This window comes from Thamnophis elegans, chromosome 14 (assembly GCF_009769535.1).
Source record: "Thamnophis elegans isolate rThaEle1 chromosome 14, rThaEle1.pri, whole genome shotgun sequence".
In the NCBI taxonomy this organism is placed as follows: domain Eukaryota; kingdom Metazoa; phylum Chordata; class Lepidosauria; order Squamata; family Colubridae; genus Thamnophis; species Thamnophis elegans.
This window is the reverse complement of record NC_045554.1, coordinates 27138309-27164259: the sequence shown is the minus strand read 5'-3', so window position 1 is coordinate 27164259 and position 25951 is coordinate 27138309. Positions and strand designations below refer to the sequence as shown.

The 25951-nt window shown below is 43.7% G+C and overlaps 1 protein-coding gene across 1 annotated transcript; it reads right to left on the bottom strand.

The window, feature by feature from the left end:
* Nucleotides 1-6163: 6163 nt before the first annotated feature.
* Nucleotides 6164-25310, bottom strand: OSGIN1 (oxidative stress induced growth inhibitor 1). The gene is made up of 6 exons (XM_032230760.1): nt 25172-25310; nt 16504-16608; nt 14088-14224; nt 12902-13093; nt 10375-10466; nt 6164-7650 (listed from the first exon to the last, which is right to left on the bottom strand). The coding sequence occupies exons 2-6, from the start codon at nt 16559-16561 to the stop codon at nt 6651-6653; spliced, it is 1479 nt and encodes a 492-aa protein (XP_032086651.1). The 5' UTR covers nt 16562-16608; nt 25172-25310; the 3' UTR covers nt 6164-6650.
* Between the last annotated feature and the right edge of the window lie 641 nt (nt 25311-25951).

Genomic DNA, 25951 nt, shown 5'->3' with positions numbered 1-25951 from the left:
TATTCCAAGCGTGGCCTTACCAAGACATTATAAAGTGGTATCAACACTTCACATGATCTTGATTCTATCCCTCTGTTTATGTAGCCTAGAACTGTGTTGGCTTTTTTGGCAACTGCTGCACACGGCTGGCTCCCATTTAAATGGTTGTCCACTAGGATTCCAAGATCCCTCTCACAGTTATTACTATTGAGCAAGGTACCACATATACTGTACCTGTGCATTTTGTTTTTCTTGCCTAAATGTAGAACATACTAAAGTATAAAGTTAAAATAACCACCTTGCTTATTTGCATTTGGTCTGTTCAGTATTTACAAATATAAAGACATCTTACTTGCATCCATGTTACTGTGATTTTGTCTTCTACATTTTCCCTCTGTTATGGTTACATACATAATTCTAATTTTCCATTCTGTAGATCCTAGTCATTTCTTATTTTGGGTCCCTCTTTTCAGTTCCAACAATCGATAAAATTTATCCCAGTATTCTGTTTCATCTTTATTCTTCAATTCCCATGTCAATCTATCCATTTCAGCGCAAGTCAGAATTTTTCTAATCACTTCCTCTTCTAGTGGAATTCCCCTGTTTTTCCAGTTTTGACCAGTTTTGCTGCCGTTATAATATGTATTGTTAAGTAGATTACTCCCTTATTATATTTGTCGTTTACAATTCCCCAAAGACATAGTTCTGGTTTAAATTCTATTTCCTCTTTGGTTAGCTCTATCCGTCACATTTGAATTTTCCGCCAATATTCTTTTGCTTTTTGGCACATATGGTAGTACATGCCTGATTCATGATCGCATTTCCAACAATTTGGTGATAAATTTCTAAACATTTTGGCTAATCTTGCTGGCGGAAGGTGCCACCTATAAAACATTTTATATAAATTTTCTTTACACGGTATTGCCAATGTTATTTTTCTATTTCTTTCCCATAATTCTAAAGGCAAACCACTTCTGAAAAACCTTGCCAAGAAAACTGCTGGGACTTGTCCAGCCAGTTGCCAGGAGTCAGTAGTGTCTCGTCGGCACAATAAAAGAAAAGAAACAGAGACAGACATACATGGGGAGTTGGCAAGCGGTGAATGCATACCCCTATGGTTGCTACAGTTGGGTCTATATCAGTGCTGGGCCTCTGAAGTTGTTTTTTTTAAATTGCTTTCTCAAACTCCTCAGGGGCCAATGCTGGCTTGCAGTGAGGGTGACCTGGTAAATGATTTTTCCCATAAGTAATGTTGATCCAATTATCATAAATTTGGCCTTCTCTTGGCTCCAGGAGGGAAGAATGTTCATAGGGCAAAGTGCCCGATTAAGAGAGAGCACACTCCGGCTGGGAATCCATGCAGGGAATGTAAATCTCTTTTAGCTGGGTTGTCTCGCTTCTCTGGAGAACATGTAAACCCTTGCCATGACCCTCTTTCAATTTTTAACCTTTGGAGAGCCTGGTTCCCTCTACGCTCTTCCCCAAAATGCAATAAGCTGGGTGGAGCCAGGTGAGGAAGAGGAAACTAAGAAAAAAGTTGGTACTAAAACCCACCTTTGGCTAAAAGATCATCAAAGGACATCTTAAATCAGGGGTGTCAAACTCAAGGTAACACCGTTCCGTGTGCCTTCAGCATTGAGTCATGCCAGCCACATGACCACGGAGACGTCTTCAGACAGCTCTGGCTCTTCGGCTTTGAAAAGGAGATGAGCACCGCCCCTTAGAGTCGGGAACGACTAGCACATATGTGCGAGGGGAACCTTTATCTTTACCTTAGCAAAAAAGGGCCTTGGAGATTTTGAGGAGCAGTCACAGAGATCAGGGGGAAGACTTGCTCTCCAAAGCACATGCAGGCACAGCAAGAAGTAACTGTTGGAAAGTTATCACAGAGAGACCCAACCTGGAACTGAGAACAAATTTCCTGACAGTGAGAGCAATTAAGCAATGAAACAGCTTTGGCCCCCAAATATTGTCGGCTCGCCACCACTGTCCAATTAAGAAATGATTGGAGAGCGATTTGTCTGGGATGGTATAAGGACCATTGGGCAGGAGTTGGACTAGAACAGGGGTCCCAAACCCCCAGTCAGTGGACTGGCACTGTTCCGTGGCATGCCAGCCACCAGTCCACGCAAATTATAAGCAAAGCTGCATCCATGGGATGCAGTCAGCATTCAAAACCACACCCCCTCCGGTCCACGGGTGAATCTTTCTTCATGGAACCGGTCCCTGGCCCCTAAAATATTCGACTCAGAGGCTAGAAGATGCCCAAAGTCCCTTCCAGTCCTGGAATTATATTCTATTTCCCTGAACTTTTGCGCTGTGAGCAGAGGAAGGAAACTAGCTTTGCTTCCCTTCTGCAAAATATATATATAAAAAAAATTTTAATTGCTTTTGCAGTCTTGTCGCTGGTCGCCTAGTTCAGCAACATGATATTTCACGATGGAACCGGCTGGACAAGTGACAGCTAATAAACTGGCGTGGATTGCAGAAGTGGAATTTGCAATCGTCATCGCCCTAAATATTCCAGATCCCCAAGCGCCTATTTAAATGTACATGTTCTTGCTCCCTGCTTTGTCTGCTGGTCTAGGAATTCAAAAGTTGGCCAATGCATTTATTTTTAGCTGGCGCTTGGATCACCTTACCAATCTTGCTTCAGACCAGCGCAGCATTGTGCAAGGATAAATATTTATAGCGCTGGGACCCCTGTGCCTCTCCCAGATTGGAGGCAGAGGAGACAGGCCCTGGGAAAGGGGTACAGAGAAGATATGTTTGCGTGCTATATGGATCCAGAAAGTTTGATTAAGTGGACAAGGGTCAGCGTTTAATCCCAGCGTGTACTGATCTGGAACCTCTGGCTGACATTGCCTTCTTTCATGGGAATTTGCTTGGAAATGGAGAAACATTTCTACTCACATTTAAGCTGCATTCAGCTAGAGGCACATATAGCAACACATCATATGAAGTATGGTTTTCATACTGTAGGGCCGTGATGGTGAACCTATGGCGTTTGTGCCCGAAGTGGCATGCAGAGCCATGTTGCCTGGCACATGTGGCATCACCTATTCCTCTTCTGGGTTTCTGGCACGCATGTGCACACAACAATCAGCTGGCGTGCGTGCCCCAGTGCCTGAAACCAGAAGAGCTGATCTTCCATTTTCTGGCATGTGTATGCATGGAAGTAACTTGCATTTATCAGCGCATGTGCATGCAAGGCACTAACTGGATGACTTGCTGGCTGGCGCACTGGAAATTCATTTTCCGGCATGAGCATGCCCCCTGGGCAGCTCCCTTTCCTGGTTACAGCCCAAATCAGCATGCGCACATATGTGAAGTGTGTACGGACACAGAAAGTGCATCAAGTGCCGAAAACATTCACCATACCCGCTATAGGGACTGACTTGGTAACACAAGATGTTAACCCTGTAATACTAAATCTTCCACTGAGGAGTCAACGTGGCATTCATTGTGTGACTCATAGCATCAACACCATTAAGAGCAACACTATTAAGAGTTTCTCATCTTTAGCAATTTTGAGGTGCCTGGACTTCAACTCCCAGAATACCCCAGCCTGTACGCTGGCTGGGGCATTCTGGGAGTTGAAGTCCAGCCACCTTAACGTCTCCGAGGTTGAGAAAGAGTAATCTAGAAATTGAGGCTTACGTTATAAAAGTACAAGTGGTGGCCTAGCATTGAAGCTAATCACCTCCCATTCGGAAGGTTGAGAGTTCAATCCTAGGAAGCGGCAGATATTTCTCTCTCTGGGTGCACAGAGAAAAAAAAATCTGCTGTGAACTCCACGTGGTGTCAGGAAGGGCATCCAGCCAGTAAATGCTCAGCTCCAACCAGTTGCCCCGGCTCTACCCTGAATTAGTTACTGGATGAAAGTCGAAAAAGTGGAGTAAAGGGGGAGTTATAAAAGAACAAATAAAGGACTTGCATTCTCCAGTTGTTCGCTTGCAGTAGAAGTCACATTGATGCCCATTGCACCATCAGCGTGACAGTCAGAACACATGGTCATGCTCTTCCCTTCTTGCCCCCTCAGCCAATGTTCATGACTCAATATCAAATCAGCACCTCTAAGGTTTTGGTGGCCTGGTGGGAAAAAGAAGCAGGAAGAAAGTTCTCCAACTATTCTATAGGAAGCAGGCTCTAAGAAGGCGTAGAAGCCAAAAGGGGAATGTAGAAAGAGTCTTGCTTCCCATCCTTCCCATCTTCTTTGAGTCACCAGGATAATTTGCTGATTATTCTGGAGCTGTTTTTCGGTAGATTGCAACAGCACCCATAGACCACAAGGATGTGGTAGAAGAGACTACCTGTAGCTCTGATGATGTTACCTAGTTTTGTAATGAAATGACTGCAAGAAAACAACCAAGTTCAGAGAACACCGAGTTCACACCCTCCAATCCCCAATGAGCACAACTAATTAGCTCAACGAGTTATACGAACCAGGCTTTTAGTGTATTTCTTCTGACAACAAGACTGGATGACTTATGACTTTGCTCTACTTAGGTTTTTTTTTTTTTGCATAACTTTATTTTTTTCCTTCCAGCTCATTGTAGCTTTTCTTCCCCCATTCAAGCGTGCATGTTCAAAAGATGTGAAAAGCACATTTAGAAGCAATTATTTAAAGATAGTTGTGAATGAAAAAAGGGATGTGGTAGCTCAGTGGCTAAGATGCTGAGCTTGTCGGTCAGAAAGGTCAGCAGTTCGGCAGTTCAAACCCCTAGTGCCCCATAATGGAGTGAGCTCCCATTACTTGTCCCAGCTTTTGCCAACCTAGCAGTTCGAAAGCATGTAAAAAAATGCAAGTAGAGAAATAGGAACCACTTTTGGTGGGAAGGTAACAGCGTTCCATGTGCCTTCGGGAGTTGAGTCATGCTGGCCACATGACCAAGGAAACGTCTTTGGACAGCACTGGCTCTTCGGCTTTGAAATGGAGATGAGCACCGCCCACTAGAGTTGGGAACGACTAGCACAGATGTGCGAGGGGAACCTTTACCTTGATCTTTTAGTTGTGTGTGAACAGGTTCTCTAAAATGCCATCAAGAAAATTGGTGCAATTCTTTTCTTGTTAAAAAAATAATAATAATCCCCGATACTTTATGTCATCCTAAATGTATCAGAACACAACCTGCAAAGGGATCTGCCCCTATGATCAAACACAGTTGTCAGCTGTCTTCCTTGTGTCCCGCCAAATAGCAATAAATAATCCACATAAATTTCCCTCAAAACAGAACACATAGGAGACAGTGGCTTACTTGCAAATAGAAGAAGAATGAATCTGTAGAAATCTGGGTGTTTTTTTTTAATTTAAAAATAGCCATATACAAAATATATGTTCTGTTTTGTTTTGTTTTTAAGGAAAAAAAAACCTATTATTTTACAAAATTTGCTTACAAATTAGTAGCACGTTAAACTTTACAGACAGAAGTCAACCTTCTCAGCAATGCTGCCCAGGGAAACATTAAAGAACATCCTGAGATTTTGAGTGGTAGCATCCAAGATTGATTTGCAGGGATACATGTTTGAAGAGGAAGAAACTGTGGTCATTTAGACACTGTTCATTGTCACAATCGCACAAAGGTTAGTCCAACAATAATCCCAGGCTGCTTGCTAATGCAAGTTTAAGCTCTCCTAGACCAGGGGTGTCAAACTTGTGTCGTCAAGTGATGTATCACAACGTTTTCCCCCTTCACTAAAATGGGACTGGGGTGGGGGTGTCCAGCGCGTGATGCATCCAGCCCGCGAGTTTGACACCCCTGATCTAGACTAACACCCCCCCCCCAAAAAAAAACCTGGCACCTTCCAGATCTCAGCAAGGACCATGATGGATGGAGAATTCTCCGTATCTGGAGAGTTGGTTTGAGTCCCTCAGACTTTTGAGTTGGATGCAGACCCACCTTCCTCTAACCATTTATAATGGAAAGGTACTTCTATGCGTAGATGGCCCGGGAGAACTACCGTTTCCCCAAAAATAAGACCTCCCAGGATAAGAGCGCATGAGCTAAAATAAGCCCTCCCAAAAAATAAGTCCTCCCTGAAAATATTGCAACATGGCGGCAGCCATGAGGTGACCACGCTCGCTGTCTCCTGCAGCTCAAAAATAATAAGACCTCCCCGAAAATAAGGCCAAGTGCTTATTTCGGGGAGGGTCAAAAGAAAATAAGACCCTGTCTTGTTTTCGGGGAAACACGGTGGTGATCTTCCCATTCTTTGCTGTGCGTTCATGGATCTGCTGAAAATATGTTCTGATTCATTTTGAGAGTTTAATAGAAACCCACCACCCAATATTACGTGAGCAAAAAGGATTATTTTGGATGCAAACAATGCTTCCACTGCAATTCAGAATATGTGGACAGAGATCTTCAGGTTATCCATGGAGAGATAACTTGCTTCAGATTTAACTGAGGCAACACCTGATTTGTACAATGGGATCTAGTCAAGCTTTCCTAACCCATCTCTACCTCTCAGAGGTAGAGGGATTAAGAAGTCAAACATTCTGTAAGGATCCTGCTGCTATCTTCTTGGGCTGGAAGCTTGGCTTAGCCCAGCCCGTTTTGAAGGTTTTCAAGGACAGACCTCATATCTGACAATACAGCTACACACCCAATGCCCACTCTCAAAAGTTGGCCAAGAGTCATCCTTCAGAGGAGCAGTCACATTCACCAACATTAAGGAGGATTTTTGTTCACCTTCTTCAGAAGAGAGCTAGCGATGGCCAACGCACCGCCTTGCACAAACCTCACAAAGTTGTCCCCAGCTAGTGGCCCTAAAGCGTAGAGTCCCTTCTCGTGAACGGACTCATAGGTGAAGAGATCGACATCAACTGGGTTCCTCTTGGAACTGACCGGCTGCTCGCAGTCAACGGCTAAGTCCATCCCATTGTTGGGCAAGTAGGCGAGGTTGGGGTTGGAGCCGATGAGGACAAAAGCCATGGAGATTGGGTGTATTTTTTGACGGCCACTCTTGTCCGCAAAGATGCACTTCCGGTCCTCCGAAAAACGGACGACGTGATGCTCGGGAAGACTGACGTAATATTCGTACGGTCCTGGGTAAGGGTTGGCCTGCTCCCTCATCATCTGGTGGACCTTGTGGTACTCGGGGTACATTGTTTTGGGGAGCTGGTTGAAGATGAGGGCTGGGTCATTTACTCGCCGCCGAAAAACGTGGATCACAGGAATATTATAATGATGGGCAAAGAGGACTGCATCGGCAGCCGTTAAGCCAGCTCCTACGATCAAGATTGGGTCCGACATGACCCCGACCTCCTTGTTCTTGACAGCTTCTTCGAGAGCCGACAGCGTGTGATGGATGAAAGGGAGATGTTCACCTTGGATCCCAAGCTGGGTTGGGCTATCATAGGTCCCCGTGGCCAAGACCACATTCTCCGCGTAAACCGAGAAGGGATGGGTGCCAGCGATGTTGGTGACAAACCCATCAACCTGAAAGAGACTGCTCCCATTTTCTTGGGATCCCTGGGATAAATCCCACATGGAGCTTCTGTCCTTGGAATCTTGACCGCCATAACTCTCTTCTGAATCTGAGTTCAGTCTCTTCACAGATGTCACCAGAGTTCCACAGACGAAGTTCTTCTTCAGGCCTTTCTTGGCCACGTAATATTGATAGTATTGGACTATGTCACCAGCAGTTGCCCTGTTGTTCCTGAAGCCTCTGTAGAACAAAAATATGGATCAGAATTATATAGATGTAGAAATAGATGATGGATAGATAGATATAAATAATATAGAGATGAGAGAATACAGAGAGATAATAAAGATAGACAGACAGACAGATATAGAGAGATGACAGAGTGTGTGTGTGTGTGTGTGTGTGTGTGTGTGTGTGTGTGAGAGAGAGAGAGAGAGAGAGAGAGAGAGAAAGATGAGAGGTAATAAAAAGAGATAGATAATAAAGAGATAGATGATCGATAGATATAAATGATATAGAGAGATGAGAGAATACAGAGAGATAATAAATAGACAGATAGACACAGACAGACAGACAGAGACAAATACAGATGATAGAGAGAGAGAAAGATGAGAGATAATAAAGAGATAGAGAGGTAATAAAGAGATAGAGATAGATAATAAAGAGATAGATATAAATGATATAGAGATGAGAGAATACAGAGATAATAAAGAAAGAGACAGACAAACAGATATAGATAGATAGATGAGAGATGAGAGAGAGAGAGAGAGAAAGAAAGATGAGAGATAATAAAGAGATAAAGAGATAATAAAGAGGTATAATGATGGACAGATATAAATGATAGAGAGAGATGAGAGATAATAAAGAAAGATAGATAAATAGACACGGACAGACATAGACAGATGAGAGAGAGAGAGAGAGAGACAGACAGAGACACAGACAGAGACAGAGACAGAGAGGCAGAGAGAGATGAGAGAGAGGGGGGGGAATGATGGATGAATAATCAATGGACACCACTCCCATAGCCACTCATAATTTGTAACCCAAAGCTAATGTTTTGAGCTCAATTTGAAAGCATTTTATTAATGGATTACAAATAAATTGGATGAAAACATAAGGGGACATTTCCACAATAGACAAGTACCGTATTTTTCAGACTACAAGATGCACCGGACTATAAGATGCACCTAAATTTACAGGAGAAAAAGGAAAAAAAAATAGTTTTAGGCCTCTGCGTGTCATGTTTTCACCCTCCCAGGACCCCAGGAGCACTCTGCTGTGTTCCGTACATCCTGTTTTTGCCAAAAATGGGCCTGTTTTCACCAAAAACGTGCCCATTTTAGGCTGGCAGAGTGCTTCTGGGGGCCTAGGAGGGCAAAAACGCGATGCATGGAGTGCTTGGGAGCCCAAAAATCTTCCCATCTATCTATACTTTATATAAAGATGTATGTCAGGAGTGGGCTGCTGCCGGCATTACTGCCAGTTCGATCCGTCCATGTGTGCAGTTGCCCCAAAATAGATCTGTGCATGCTCAGAAGCTTTAAAAAAAAAGGGGGGGGGGAAAGCATGCTGCCGGAGAACTGGTTTGGGGGCGTAGCAGGCCTGGGTCGCTGTTGGTTCCGGCAACCCAGGCTGGAAAACCACTACTGGTTCAGCCGAACCGGTCCAAACTGGTAGGAACCCACCTTTGGTGTATATTCTTATTTCTATCTCTATTCTAGTTTTTAATCAGGCCATCATTATATTAGAGAAAAGAAGGAAGGAAGGAAGGAAGGAAGGAAGGAAGGAAGGAAGAAGAAAAGAAAAGACTAGTAATTCTTTTCTATCCATCATCTCTTGCCCGTTTTAATACTTAAATTCATATTTGTTTTTGGGCTTTCCTCTCCCCTCTCCCCCCTCCCCCATACTCCTCTCTTGGATCTTTGTCTCTGCCAACATCTGTGTCTTTATTATTCCATCTAAATATTTCTCCCATCTCTGATCTCCTAAGCTACAAGATCTCCAAAGTATCCACCCTTACCCCTATCTCCTTTTCAAAGACATCTTCCAAGTTATCCAATTCCATTTTTGTATCTCTCAAAATACTTTTCTCATCATCTCTTTTCTCAGTCTCTTCTTGAAAGCTTCCAGCGATGAAGCTCCCACAACTTCTGAAGTCAAGTCATTCCATGATAAGGATAAATTTCTCCTTATTTCTATATTGGATCTCTGTTTGATAAATTTGTATATGTCAAGGTTCCAAATAGCATCCAAAAGTAAATCAGAGTCCAAGGCAAAGTATTGCTCAAAGTTCCAATTTATTAAGAGAACCATGTTGGCACATCTGGGAAAACCTGAATCTGAAAGCTTCCCGGTTTTCCTCACCCAGTTGAAAGTTCAAGATCCTGCCCCCACACCCACAAGTCCATCCCATGGTCCAATCTCCCACTGCCATCCTGGTAGTTCTACCCATCCAGTTCCGGTCAGGTGCAGAGGTGCAGAGACAAAGGATGACCTTGGCTTTCTAGAAAGAATTTTGTTATGGCTACATACCATCTAACTCCTTACAATCCCCCCTCCCGTTTTCCCACAATAGAAAATGCATAGCAGAATAATAGAAAGTGTGGCAGGCCAAAGACTCAAAAGAAAAGATGGCCGTAGGCCTGACAATATATCTGTTACTTCTTGTCTTTCCTTCAGGCACTTTAGGGAATAAGGCCCCTCTTCTCTGTGCCTACCCCTTAAATATTGGAAAACTATCATGTTGCCCTTAGTCCTACTCTTTATTAGACTTCTAGACCAGTGGTTCCCAAACTTGGCAACTTTAAGACTTGTGGACTTCAATTCCCAGAATTCTCCAGCCAGCTCTGAAGTCCACAAGTCTTAAAGTTGCCAAGTTTGGGAACCACTGTTCTAGACCTATCCCTCAACTGTTCATGTTCAAAGCTACTGTTTAATTAAGAGTTTCCCACAGCGAAGCTATCCTACCTTTTCTTCTTGCTCAACCATTCCTTGAACGGAACATCAGGAAGCCCCATCCAATCTCCTTGGCTCAGTGTGAACATGGATCCCTCAATAGACTACACAGAAAAGAGAAATAAAAAATAAATAAAATAAACACATAAATCCAGTTCTGGAAATACAACCGGAAGCAGTGAAGGAATTGATATAGGGAGACTGGTGGGGGGGTCCCTCCTGCAAAATTAGCCAGATAATTAAAATTTCCCCCCACCCACCCCCCACACACAAATCTAGCACGGGCCTCTCTAATACACAATACAATTTCTTTGACTTGGATGCAGGATGTTGCATATAACCAGCAAAACTGATGTTTGCCAAGCAGGGTTTACAACTTTGCACAATGAGAACTCTAGTAGCTTATTGGCAAACCATGTTTTAATCTTGCATGTTCAGAGTTATATCTGACCATAAAGTTAAGGATGCTTTAGATCCATTAGAAATTCTTGTTCATTCTTATTGTTTGGAATGTTTTTGCTAATCTGGGATTTGATTCTGGTTTTCCCCCCTATTTTTAGACTTTGCTATTTCACTTTCACAAAATAGCCATGCATTTATTTGTACAATTATACCCATTTCAGTTTGTGTAAACTTTCAAGGCATTTAAGCTGATGCCAAATCTTCTCTATAATCCAGATAGTCCTTGACTTACAATAGCTCTCTTAGTGACTGATCAAAGTTACGGCGGCACTGAAAAAAGTGACATGACTTCTTCACACTTACAACCTTTGCAGTATCCCCATGATCACAAGATTAAAATTCAAATGCCTGGCAACTGACTCATATTTATGACGGTTGCAGTGTCCCTGGGGTCACGCGATCCCCTTTTGTGACCTTCTGACAAGCAGAGTCAACAACAAGTACCAACCAGGTTACTAACTTATCAACTGCAGTGATTCACTTAACAACGGTGGCAAGAAAGATTGTAAAATGGGAAAAAATTCACAACCAATGTCTCACTTAATGACAGAAATGTTGGGCTCAACTGTGGTCATAATTGGAGGACTACCTATACTGTATGTCAATTATATTAGGTAGTGTGTGATTGCTATTGCTGTTTTGTCCATTAGGAAAATCAGCTTCAATAAATATAAGGAATGCACATATAATAACACAAGAACAGTGTAGATAAATTGAAATGCCAACCATATTTAACAGTTCTTCGATAGAAGTATGTAAAATATTTCAACCGCAAAACGCCCTGTTTTATAATGGAAATATTTTGTTTAATCTTTCATTTGATTTGGTGGGTTATAATACACCAAGCAAGGAAACAATAATATAATAAACAAGATGGAACAAAAAGCAAATTATTCAAAAAGAAAAAAAAACCCAAGATGGCAAGTCCAGCAGGTCCATAATCTAAAACATCCCCCTATTATCTAACTTCCAGCAGATGTCCCAAATTTACTGGAAGCGTTTTGACACTGTTTCAACCATTCCAGGAATGCTTTAACTCTGAAAGAACTCATTTTAAGTTCAAACTTGACATTCAATTATTTAAACTGGCAACGTTTTTTAAAAGGGTTGGCTCTAGCTCAGATCTCTTCTACTAAGACCAGAATTTTGAATTTGAGTCTTAAATACTTAAGCCTTGAGTCTTAATTATTCTTCAGGGTTTGAATTCTGAATAGTTTACAATTTCTAATTCATCCCACACTAACCAAACTTTTAAGAGTTTGGCCCAGACTGGTTCTATAAATTTGGATTATGCTTTAACTAGATTTACATCCGCTTGGTGCAAAAAAAAAAAAATCTCTTTTTTCCACCACAAGTTCTCATTCAATCTGCTAAAAGGAACACTGATCTTAACAGAATAACCAAGTTGAAAGGGACCTTGGAGGCCTTCTAGTCCAACCTTCTCCTCAGGTGGAAAATCGTATACCATTTCAGATAAATAGTTGTCCAATCTCTTGTTAAAAATCTCCAGTGTTGGAGTACCCACAACTTCTGGAAGTAAGCCATCCCACTGATTAATTGTTCTAATAGTCAGGAAATTTCTCCTTAGTTCTAAGTTGCTTCTCTCCTTGATTAGTTTCCACCCATTGCTTCTCATCCTGCCTTTGGGTGCTTTGGAGTCTAGGTTGACCCCTTCTTCTTTGTGGCAATCTGGGTCCTCTGTGGTCATGCAGCCAAGCATGACTAAACGCTGAAGGTGCACGGAATGCTGTTCCCTTCCCACCAAAATGGTCCCTATTTTTTCTACTTGTATTTTTACATGCTTTCGAACTGCTAGGTTGACAGAAGCTGGGACAAGTAACGGGAGCTCACTCCGTTACGTGGCACTAGGGATTCGAACCGCCGAACTGCCAACGTTTCTGATCAACAAGCTCAGCGTCTTAGCCACAGAGCCACCGAGTCCCTTCCAGATATATTATTTGTTTATTTTCATCCTGCCTTTATTATTTTCATAAATAACTCAAGGCGGTGAAGAATGTTCTCTTTCCATGCGCTACAGCCTTCGTTTACAAATGTTAAGATCTTGAGCTGCACTTACATGCCAAGCTCCCCCAGGGAGAGTTTTGCCAAGAACCAGATGAGGGATCGCTCGGTCAGGTTCATGCCACCATGTGAGGACCGAATCGGCTGTCCCGCCAAAGTCCGTATCAGGACGCAGAAGGGCGTCGAAAAGGAGAGTCACTGGACTGGAAGATCGGCCTTCTAAACCTTCGGAGAGATACTCCAGATCCTACAGGGAAAAGCAAGATTTCTTGATGGGTGATTCCTAACACAAAGACTGAAAACGAGAGCTCTGCTCTAAACCCAGACAGGTTAAATGGAGATAAGCCTTCCTTCCTGCTTCAGAACACACTGAATGGCAAACTCTAAAGCTCAGCGTAAATTCTAGACTGCACAGAGCCATATCTTTTGCACAGGCTTTCGAATAGCCAACCATCCCTCATGCATGGTCCGGCCTTAAATTGAAGCTCACGGATTTGTCAGATCAAACAGCTCCATCTAGAGAGTCAATATTACCGTATTTTTTGGAGTATAAAATGCACTTCTTCCCCACCCCTAAAAGAGGCTGAAAATTTGGGTGCGTCTTATACTCCGAATGTAGCTTTTTCAAAGCTTTTTTTTCAACCCTTGGACAGACCCATGATTTGGAGAGTGAGGAGGTTGGGCAGGAACATGGGCCAGTCCTAGAGTCTGGGGAAGGCTCTGAGGAGGGCTCTGTGTTGGAGGCAGAGAGGGGGCCAGAGCTGTATTCCAGTTATCAGCTGCCTTCAGAGTCGGACATCAGAAAGAACAGGGGATAACTTGGGAGTAAGGCCACAGGTGAATGATGACTGGCCCCTCCCAGAGGAAATAAAAGAGGAGCGAAAGGGGAGTGGAGTTTGCAGGAGACAATTAGTTTCTTAATTGGTTCGTGACTCTCCGAGACTCCTTGCCAAGTTTTGCAGTTATCGGCCTGGCAGCTCTCCAAGCCAGATAAGGTCTGTAACTGTAAATCCTCCCTTGAAAGACTTTGCTGGATGTGAATGAGCAGAATTCACAGGAAATTAATAAAAGGGGTTTTTATCGGGACCAGGAGTTTGCTTCATGCCCTTGGGAAGCCTAGGTCGGAACAAACCCTGGGACTAAAGGATAACCCCCTTGTTTTTTGCAAAAGTGAAGAGTTTCTGTGCAGCCAAATCTACTTGATTAGAAAACCACCTCACAGAGGTCTGGGCTATACTGACCTGATCTACGATGGGAATCTCCGGGGTCTCTTCTAATTTCCTTTGCAAGATTGGATTAGGATGAACCGAGTTCCTTCGGACGTAGGGAACGTTGCCGGACAAGAGATAGGACAAGCAGATTCCCGAGGGACCATTTCCTAAAAGACAAAAATCAAGTGGATTCACGTTAGGTTCCAAGCTCCAGATATATTAAAAAGGTAAAGGTTCCCCTCACACAGGTGTGCTAGTTGTTCCTGACTCTAAGGGGCAGTGCTCATCTCCGTTTCAAAGTCCAAGAGCCAGCACTGTCCAAAGACATCTCCGTGGTCATGTGGCCAGCATGATTAAACGCCGAAGACGCACAGAACGTTCCCTTCCCACCAAAGGTGGTTCCTATTTTTCTATTTGCATTGTTACGTGCTTTCAAACTGCTAGGTTGGCAGAAGCTGGGACAAGTAACCGGAGCTCACTCCGTTACACGGCGCTAGGGATTCGAACTGCCAACCTTTCTGATCGACAAGCTCAAGCGTCTTAGCCACTAAGCCAGATATATTATTTGTTTATTTTCATCCTGCCTTTATTATTGTCATCAATAACTCAAGGCGGTGAACAATGTTCCCCATAGTCCTTCCTCTTGTTTTCCACTCATCTGGTATTCAAAGCCATTTCTCTGGAATTAAAAAACCATCATCGTGACTCGGTTGCAATTAGGTAGGCAAAGCAGATGCAAATCTGAATTTTGCATTGTTGGGAAAAGTAGGTGCCTGTTTAACGTTGGGTTCCCGCATTTCCTATTGCAGAACCGTCAAAAGAGGTCTGCCGGGCTTGTTTTGAAGTTCTTGGTCAAAGGCTACCTAAATAAAATTCAGTGCTTGGCTGAATCAAAAAAAAAATTGGCTTAGCTATGAAGCTATAATTCACACATAGGAGCCTTGCACCACAATGGCTGGACTTCATAAGGTTGTCTGAACCAAAAATAAGCAAAGGGACTTTTGCATGGCAAGCCCTGCCAAATAAAAGTTGCACGCTTAGCCTGCCTGAAGATATTCCAGCTGAACGACTTGGATTTATTTTGGAATCAGAAAAAAAGTGACTTATGACCATTTTTCACACTTATGACCATTGCAGCATTCGTGTGGCCGCATGATTAAAATTTGGACTCTTGGAAACTGGCAAGTATTTATGATTATTTCAGTGTCCCGGTCTCCCATGCAAATACAGATAGTCCTTGAGTTATGACCAAGGACAACTGAGTCCAAAATCTGTGTTGTTAGACAAGACATTTGTTCATTGAGTTTTGCCCCATTTTATGACATTTCTTGGCACAATCGTTAAGTGAATCCCTGCAGTTGATGAGCGAGTAACCTGGTGGTTAAGTGCGTCTGGCTTTCCCATGGCTTGTCAGAAGGTCGCAAAAAGGGGACACGGCAACCGTCATAAATATGAGTCAGTTGCCAAGCATCTGAAGTTTGATCCTGGGGTGGCTGCAAAGGTCGCCACTGTGAAAAACGGTCGTAACTCGCTTTTTTCAGTGCCCATTGTAACTTTGAACGGTCACTAACTGCTGTAACTCAAGGACTGCCTGTATCCGAGAAAACTTGCAAATTTTAATTATTTTAGATAAGAGAACTAAGACTTAGTTTGCTAAGAGCTGACAGGTTCTTGCCAGATTAATATTTTACCGGCTAAGAAGAGAACCATCTGTCACTCTTTGCAACGGGAACCTCGTGGCTTAGAAGGAAGCGTCAGAGCCGTGTACCACGCAGAGAAGCCGGTCAGCATGACACAGCAAAAAGGGGAGGAATTCTGCTGTATCTGGCACAGGCCCCAGGTTGTAAAAAAACAGCTGGAAGTCACAATTTCCCCCACCCTTCTCGGCTCTTGTTACAGTCAAACTTTTTTTTTTTTTTTGCTGCTGCTGCTGCTGCTGAAGCCCTCGTCCCAAAGGGTCTAAAATAGAACATTATGTAGTTTCCAGAAATCTTTGATGCTGACATTTATAGGTAGGAAAATTCCATTAGCACTTAATATCTGGAGAGAGGATATAGAATAACAGGCTTGGAAGGGGACCTGGGAAATAATAGAACAAATAGAATAGAAAATAATAGAAAAGAAATAGAAATAAGAATAGAATAGAATAGAATAAAAATAGAATAGAACAGAACAGGAAGGGCCAAAAAAGCAGGAAACTAAAAGAGAGGGAAGGGAGGAGAAAGAGAGAGAGAAAGAGAGGGAGAATGAGAGGGGGGAGGGAGAAAGAGAGAGAGAGAGAGAAAGAGAGGGGGCAGAATGACAGAGAGAGAGAGAGAATATTAATAGCTGTTCCTTTTTTAATCATCATTCTTGGAACTGCCATCAGCTTGCGGCTGATAAGAATAGGCTGGCGTGTGAAGATAACGGGGCTTGTATCTGCTGATTACTGCCCAGAGGTACTTACCTATAATGATCACGGGAAGAGGTTTGGCGTTGTGCCTTTCCAGATGTGCATGAAACATGACTTATTCTTCCACTGCCAGCAGAGTTCAAAGACCTCCAAGCCTGCCTGTAAATGATAAGGCCACACAAATATTTGGACCATGGATTAAACTAAAGACTCCAAAGCTGGGGAAATTACAAGAGAAAGTGAAGGTGGTTAGGAAATTTTCCAGTCGAACCCCGAGTCGAGTCGGCCTTTAGAGTGCAGCCACTTTGTCCCATCCCAGAATGGAAGTGTTTTGTTTCACACCTGTAAGCACCTTTCACATCTTGGCACACATCATTGTGTTGAAGAAGAGGAGGGGAGGGGAGGGGAAGGAAGGACAGGGGAGGCGACCCTCCCCAGATTGCAAAGCTGTTTCGAGCACATGGACTGGAAAAAAAAGTGTACCACTTATATTTTCACACTACATATCAGTGATTAACTAATGATTAGTTAATCAGCTTACTGAATGCAAGACCTTAGCAAATATTCAACAACTGAGAATTTAAAGGGCTCACTTCCTTTAGGTTTCCCCCATCTTTCATCTATTTCTTTTAGCTAAAATATTTAACTTTACATTTCGCAAGTTGCATATGATTTTCTTTATTTTTATCCTGCCTTTATTGTTTTTTATAAATCCTTCAAGACCGAATAGTCCTTCCTCCTCTTATTTTCCCCATAACAATAACATGGTAAGATGGGTCGGGTTAAGAGGGAGTGACTGGCCCATAAAGCTGAGTTTTATCCCTAAGGCAAGACTAGAATTCCCTGTCTCCTGATTTCTAGCCTGGTGCCTTGACCACCATACCAAACTGTTCTTGATAAAGATACAAGTGCTATTGATCTCTATTGTAGATAAAACATCACATAATGCAACATGTATTTTATTGATTTATCTATTTGTATCTCGCTTTTATTATTTTTGCAAATAACTCAAGTTGGCAAATATGTACAATAAACCTCCCTCTTCTTATTTTGGCCATAACAACAACCCTGTACGATAAATTGGGCTGAGAGAGAGTCACTGATGCAAGGGCACCCAGCTGGTTTTCATGCCAACGGTTGGACTATAACTCACTCTCTCCTGGTGATTGATCCAAAGTCACCCAGTTGGCTTTCATAGCTAAGATGGAACCAGAACTCACAATCTCCTAGGGATTTGTCCAAAGTCAGCCAGCTGGCTTTCATGGATAAAATGGAACTAGAACTCACAGTTTCCTAGTAATTGTCCCAAAGTCACCCATCTGCTTTCATGGCTAAGATGGAACTAGAACTCAGTCTCCTGGTGATTGACCCAAAGTCACCCAGTTGGCTTTCATGGCTAAGATGGAACTAGAACTCACAGTCTCCTGGTGATTGTCCCAAAGTCACCCATCTGCTTTCATGGCTAAGATGGAACTAGAACTCAGTCTCCTGGTGATTCACCCAAAGTCACCCAGTTGGCTTTCATACATAAGGTGGGACTCAGTGATGGGTTATGACCAGTACGCCCCGGTACGGGTGTACCAGTGCCTGCCGGGAGCACCAGGTACTGTTCCGGTACGGTGCTCTGGAGGGTCCACCTGCCCGCCCATGCTCACCTGTATTTGAGATGTTCGGGGCTTCCACGCAGGTGCATGGAGCGTATGGCGCCTGCGCGACACTCCGCCGAGCAGCTGGAGCATCGTGGAGGCATCATGGAGCATCACGGATGGTAAGTACACATGTGTGAGCCGCGCACGTTCATGTGGTCGATTCCCAGCCCCGTTGCACCATACTGGTTGCAACGGGATCTGGAACCCACCATTGGTGGGACTAGAACTCACAGTCTCCTGATGATTAGCCCAAAGGCACTCATCTGCTTTCCTGGCTAAGATGGAACTAGAACTCATGGTCTCCCATTTTCTAGCCTGGTGTCCTAACCACTAGACCCAACTGGCTCTCCTTGGCATTAACTTACAACATTGTAACATTATAATATAACATCATATTGTATCATTCTCTTTTGTAGACCTCAGAACAACCTACTGGAGACATCTAGATGATGTAAAATAATGTATTCTAAAAACAAAACAAAACTAGGAAGTGCTTTACGCCACCTCAATGAATCTCACAGGAAACAAAACAGAGCTTCTTCCTCAAATTTTGTGTGTGACAATGGCTTCCTGTCCATAACTGGTCAGGTGCTACTTTCCATCTGGTATCCTCCAGATGTGTTGAATAATATCTCCAGCCCACAGGATCAGGCTGTTTGGGAATTATAGAACTGTAGTCTGAGAAACAGACCGGATACAGTTATGCCAAGCAGGACTGTTCTGGTTATAAATGCAGTCAAGAAGCAGGGGTGGGCTGCTGAGGGCTTGCACAGCTTCGGGCGATCTGCTAGCTAGGATTCTGTCCAGTTCCGCAAAGCCCCAAATGCCACCCCTGGCTGGCCACATCCACCCCGGCCTTCCCACCCCACCCCTCCCAGGAGTCACCATGCGGCCCCTTCATCAGCACTGAGGCTCCAGGAGCGGGAAAAACGGGCCTACCGGAGAGTCCAGAAGTCTGGAAATGGGCCTGTTTCCAGCCTCCAGAAGGCCTCTGAAGCCCGGGGAAAGCAGTTTTCACTCTCCCGGAGGTGCAAGAAACGCCTCCAGAGCCTGGAGAGGGCGGAAACATCCCCCCCCCCCACCGTGATATAGGAGGCTGACTTGGCCACGCCCACCATGGCCATGCCCACCGAGCTGTTGCTGCAATTTTTGAAGCCCACCCCTGGCCAAGTGTAGAAAGAAAAAAAAGAATTTAGGGGAAAGGGGGAGAAGAAGGAAAAGAATTAAATGTGGAATTTTTGAGAGCCCAAGAGAAAAATGGCTAAAAGAGGAAGAAAGGGGAAAAGAGTTATATTAGTAGGCTAAAGAGAATAGTAGTATTGTTTATCTTATAACATATATTGTTCTGTAACTAATTAAGAAATAAAGAAATTCTAGTAGATTTGTTAAATGTAGAAAAAATGGAAAGAAATGCTCTCTTTTTAAATTGAATTAGAGGAGATAGATAGATGATAGATGATAGATAGATAGATAGATAGATAGATAGATAGATAGATAGATAGATAGATAGATAGAGATAGAGATAGAGATAGAGATAGAGATAGAGATAGAGATAGAGATAGATAGATAGATAGATAGATAGATAGATAGATAGATATGCTGTTTATAGTCAAATATACCAATGGAGGAAAATAAGAAATGAAAATTTGGTGTAATAATGGAAGAGAATAATTTGGTGGAATGTGAAAATGAAACTATGATGTAAAATGGACTATGTAAATGAGAGGATGTAAAAGAAAAGACATGGACAATTCTTTGTTCCTACAAGTATGTATAATTTGTATTTAAAACTTAAAAAAACCCTTGAATTAAAAAAAAGAGTAGACTTCCCACTTGCTACACAAACAAGGTCGAAGATACATTTCTGCTGGAAGACCATGTTGTGTATTCTTCACATACAGTGCGTTGCAAAATAATGTCTACTGACAGACACAAGTTTCCTCAGAATCAGGGGCAATCTCTCATGTACAAAACCACTGCAACTTGAAAAATGGGTGGCAATTTCACACACTTCCTTTCTTTAAAAAGAAGAACTTCCCCAAATCGACTGTATGAGACCTAACTTGAGACACAGCTTAACCCACAGAAACGTGGGCGACAAAACTTGACAGATTTGTCTCCCAGATTGTCCAGGGCTTAGCTCTCCAAAAAGCCTTGGTTTGGAGTTCCCCCAGATGTTCGCCCAGGGTAATGGCGGTGGAAAAAGAAGAATGATTTCTCTGTAGCATCTTCATGACCCAAGGACTCAACTATCTTTGTTCTTCCCAGGCTGGGAAATAATTGTACAGTTGGCTGTAGAAAGAAAAAAAAAGGCTTGTCACACTGGTGGGATTCAGCCGGTTCGCACCTATTTGGGAGAACCGGTTGTTAACTTCCCAAGCAGTTCGGAGAACCGCTTGTTGGAAGAAATCTCCTTTGGTTTCTTTCCACTTTACAGGGCTAATCCTGTAAGGAAGGCAGGAAGGAAACATTCTAGTGTTGTTTCTAGCCTAATCTTTATTGCCCTGCTTACAGAAACTGCCTCTCAGGTTAACCCTTATTACATTGTCACAGCCTGAGTGATGTTGAGTTGGCCATGCCCACCCAGTCACATGACCAATGAGCCACGCCTACCCAGCTGGTCATTAGGGCAGAGAACCGGCTGTTAAATTATTTGAATCCCACCACTGGCTTGTCAGATGCTACATCTTTTCTATCCTGCTCTAAGGAGGAGAGAGTTGGTCTCTGACACTTGAAGGGACTGGAAGAATTTGAAATATGGATTGACAGGCAGCTGTTTGTTGGGTTGACAAAATCAGAAACGAGGAGGTGATGAGCCAGCTTGGAAAGCCAAGGGAAATCATCAAAACCATCAAAAAGATAAAGTTAGAATATTTTGGACATGGGATGTGACACTCGGAAAAAATACGCCATCCTTCACTTAATCCTCCAGGGAAAGATTGAAGGCAAAGAAGCTCCAGGCAGAAGAAGAACATCATGGCTTCAAAGTCTAAGGGATTGGTTTAGACAAAACTCAGCAGGAGTTGATTAAAATAGGATCACCAATATGAGCCTTGGTGGCGCAGTGGTTAGAGTGCAGTACTGCAGGCTACTTCTGCTGACAGACGGCTGCCAGCAGTTTGGCAGATCAAATCTCACCAGGCTCAAGGTTGACTCAGCCTTCCATCCTTCCAAGGTGGATAAAATGAGGAGCCAGATTGTTGGGGGCAAGAGGCTGACTCTATAAACTGCTTAGAGAGGGCTGGAATGTACTGTAAAGCGCTATATAAGTCTAAGTGCTATTGCTATCGCCAAAGTCCAATGATAGATATGGCACAAGAAGAAGACGACGTTGGCTATAGCCGGTGCAGATGGGTGGGAATTTCACTGGTAAGAATACAAACATGAGAAAAATGGAATACATGGAACAAACTGAAGATTTGAACAACTGAGAAGAGGATGAGAAGACAGAGGCCTGTCAAGGTTGAGAAACAGTGAATTATAGGATTAAAGGTAAAGGTACATGCTAGTCATTCCCGACACTACGGGGCGGTGCTCATCTCCGTTTCAAAGCCGAAAGCCAGCGCTGTCCGAAGACGTCTCCGTGGTCTTGTGGCCAGCATGACTCAATGCCGAAGGCGCACAGAACGCTGTTACCTTCCTACCAAAGGTGGTTCCAATTTTTCTACTTGCATTTTTACCTGCTTTCGAACTGCTAGGTTGGCAGAAGCTGGGACAAGTAACGAGAGCTCACTCCGTTATGCGGCGCTAGGGATTCAAACCGCTGAACTGCCAACCTTTCCGATTGACAAGCTCAGTGTCTTAGCCACTGAGCCACTGCATCCCTTATTTTTTAGGATTATAGGGTTAATGAGGCTCAAATCAACCAATTCACACTAATCCTCAGAAACAAGCCAGGAAATCCTGCAAATTTCCAGAATTCCTTCCCAGCCGCGAGTCCTGTGTCCTGTGACCAGGAAGGGAGGGCTTAGTATGGAGCAATCAGCAACATCTGAAGCCACTGTCCCAATAACCTCTTCTACAGCTAGTCCTCCACTTATAACAGTTTAGTGACCCTTTGAAATTACAACAGCACCGAAAAAAATTATGACGGTTTTTCGGACTTACAACCATCACAGTATTCCTGTGGTCATGTGATCAAAATTCAGGTGCTTTGACAACTGCCTCATATTTATGACGGTTGGAGTGTCTCAGAATCCCCTTTTGCAACCTTCTGATGAGCAACGTGAATGGGGAAAGCAGGTTCATTCAACTATGTTGTAACTTAACAACGGCAGTGATTCACTTAACAACTGGGGCAAGAAAGGCTGCAAAATGGGGCAAAACTCACTTGACAACTGTCTCGCTTAGCAACAGAAATTTTTAGCGCAATTGGGGTTGTAAATCAAGGATTTCCTGGGAGAATTCCTTTTCTTTCTTTTTCTTTCTCTTTCTCCCTTTCTCTCTGTTCTCTTTTTCTCCCTCTCTTTTTCTCTTTCTCCCTCTTTTGCTTTTCTCTTGCTTTTCCCCCCTCTCTTTTTCTCTCCCCTCTCTCCCTCTCTCCTCCCTCTTTTTCTCTCTCTTTCTTCCTCTTTCTCTCTTCTCTCTCTTTTTTCCCTCTTTTTCTCCCTCTTTCTCTCTCTTTTCTCTCTTTCTTCCTCTCTCTTTCTCCCTCTTTCTCTTTCTTCCTCCCCCTCTCTTGTTCCTAGCCAGACAGACAGCTCCTGACAGACAGTATGAAGTTCTTTTACCTAATGGATTCCTAACACTTTCTTTGGCCTGGAAAGAGGCCAAATAGGGGAGCATTTTTATCAGTGGGCCTGTGAAGGTATTGGTGCAACAGCAGTTATCTGAGAAAGTTGGTGCTAACTTCCCAGAGCTGATAGGGAAGAGTAACAGATACTGAAACGGAGAAGAAAAACCTACCATCCATCTGTCTCAGTCTGTTGAAAGCTGATTAGCTTTTTTCAGACTGGCTCGGAAAAGATCCTATTTTTCATGAAATGCCAAATTACGCTGGATTGTTTCTTTCCTGATATCACAGCTTGCAGTACATAAGGATTCAATTCCTTAGAAACAAAGCAAAACATTGGATATCAAATGTCCAGCATGGCCTTGGCACATGTGCCTATTTTAAATTTTTAAAAGACCATGGGAGTAGTGTTTAAGCCTCCGTTGCTGTCACCCTGGTGCCTACAACTTGGGTCAGATGGTGGTTGGGTTCAGAAAAAATGCTGGCTTGTGGAAGATGGCTAAAGGCAGGCTTATGAATGGAAATACTCAAGTAACAAGCAAGAAAATATATTAATTCAAGGTGGCAAATATAGCCAACACACTTTCCTTCTCCTATTTTCCCAACAACCAACTTGGAAGGGCGGTTAGACTAAAAGAGAACGACTGGCTCAAGGTCAGCCAGCCAGCTTTCATGCCTAAAACTAGAGCTCACTGTCTCCTGGTCATTGGCCCAAACCCATCCAGATGGCTTCCATGCTTCAGAGGAGACTAGAACTCACTGTCTCCTGGTGATTGGCCCAAAGCTACCCAGCCTGCTTTCATGCCTTAACCAGAACTAGAACTCAGCATATCCTGGTTTCTAGCCTAATACCTTAACCACTTTTAATTCCCCCCTCCCCAAGGGCTGGTATCTATTGAGGATGACCCCAATGCAAACAGACACAATCCCCCCCCCCAATTTTTCTTCCTCATTTTGGCCCGTGCAATTCACGATTGTCGGTGCAATGAAAGGTTGCTAAAAGCTGACATTCATTAATCAGAGGGGAAAAAACCCTAGGATGCTATAAACATTGCTCTGAAGAACCTGTCAAAGTTTTTTTTTTCCTGAAAAGCCATCTTTGACCTCTTGGCTGTGTCCCTTGCTTAGTATCTTTCCACTCCTTCCTTCCTTCCTCCCTCCCTCCCTCTCTCTAACTGATTCGTCCGGTGCCTCTGAGCTCTCCTCTCTGGCTGTAAGCACAACATTACCTAATATTCTTGGCTGGCTCACTTGGCGACTCCAGCATCCCACACATGCTGCTCTCGCTGGAGCGGTTTCAAAGCACAAATTGCCAAGTTGATCTTCTGGACCAGCCTCTGGTAACTTCTAGAACTACAACCCCCACAATGCCTTGGTCCCTGAGCGTGCTAGCTGAGCCAAGGAAAAGCAAACCCATTCAAGCCTATCTCATTACTTATTGCAGAGATCCCCAAACTTGGCAACTTTAAGACTTGTGGACTTCAACTCCCAGAATTCCCCATAGCAGGCTGGCTGGCTGGGGAATTCTGGGAGTGGAAGTCCACAAGTCTCAAAGTTGCCAAGTCCTCTGACATTGCATTGCAATTTCATAGTATTTCAAAGTATTTTCATTGCAAAGTATTTTCACTGGCAGCTACGCACAAGCATGCACAAACTGAGGATTTAAGTTTTTCCCATGCCCCAACTGTCCAAATTTGGCAACTTTTAAAGCTTGTGGACTTCAACTCCCAGAATTCCCCATAGCAGGCTGGCTGTCTGGGGAATTCTGGGAGTGGAAGTCCACAAGTTTCAAAGTTGCCAAGTCCTCTGACATTACATTGCAATTTCATAGTATTTCAAAGTATTTTCATTGCAAAGTATTTTCATTGGCAGCTACACACAAGCATGCACAAACCGAGGATTTAATTTTTTTCCCATACCCCAAACTTTTAGGCGATTATTCCTAATAGCACAAATATCCAACTTTGGCAACTTTTAAAGTTTGTGCACGTCAACTCCCAGAATTCCCCAGCCACCCAGCTAGCCTCAGGGAATTCTGGGAGTTGAAGTCCACAAGTCTTCATGCTTGAGAAGCCGGGACAATTCTGCTTTATGCATTTTGCACCCTTTTCCAAACCAGCTGGAAATAAATCCTACCTTTTAATCCCACGTCTTTAAAAGGGCTGCTTTTGACCAACCCCCGCCAAATCGGCGTGCGCGGGATGCCAAGGGAGGGCGCCCGCTTGGAGAAGGGCAGGCACGCCGGCCGAGCCATACAAACGGTGCCAAGCGCACCACCGGGTCCCTTACCGAAAGCCCTCGCTTGCAACGGCGGGAGGAGAGCTCCCTAGCGCCGCCTTACCTTTTAGGAAGGGGAGCCGGATCCGGACTTCAGAAAGCACCGCGGACGCTCAGCTTCAGACGAACTCGGAGTTCGCCAGCACCCGCTCGCCTTCAAGACTCTCCGCGGCTTCTCCCCGCCGCCGCCGCGACTTAAATATACGAGTATTTAGAGGTGGGCAAAGACGCAGGGTGGAGGGGCGGGGCTTCTGGCCCCCGCGGGGCGGGGTTAGGCAAATTTCCCAGTCGCGTGAGTCAGCGCTTTTCCCCCCCCCCCCGCACACCGGCTCGGTTTTTATGAATGGAGGGGAAAAGCCGCTTGAAAAGGAGGCTCTCAGGAAGGCGTTTTCGACAAGGAGCCGTTTGGGAAGCGGGAGGGTGGGGTGGGGTGGGGTGGGGGGTCGAGCTTTGGTAAGCCTTGGTAAGACCATAGTGGGAATTAGGTATAGGTATAAGTATGGTAGGGTAGAATAGAATAGAATGGACTGGAATGGACGGAATAGAATGGAATGGAATAGAATAGAATAGAAGAAAGGAAGGGAAGAGAAGATAGAATAGAGGAATAGAAGAAAGGAAAGGAAGAGAAAGAATAGAAGAAAGAAAGGGAAGAGAAGATAGAATAGAAGAAAGGAAGGGAAGAGGAGAGAAAGAAAGAATAGAATAGAAGAAAGGAAGGGAAGGGAAGAGGAGAGAAAGAAAGAATAGAATAGAATAGAAGAAAGGAAGGGAAGAGATAGAATAGAAGAAAGGAAAGGAAGAGGAGAGAAAGAATAGAATAGAGGAATAGAAGAAAGGGAAGATA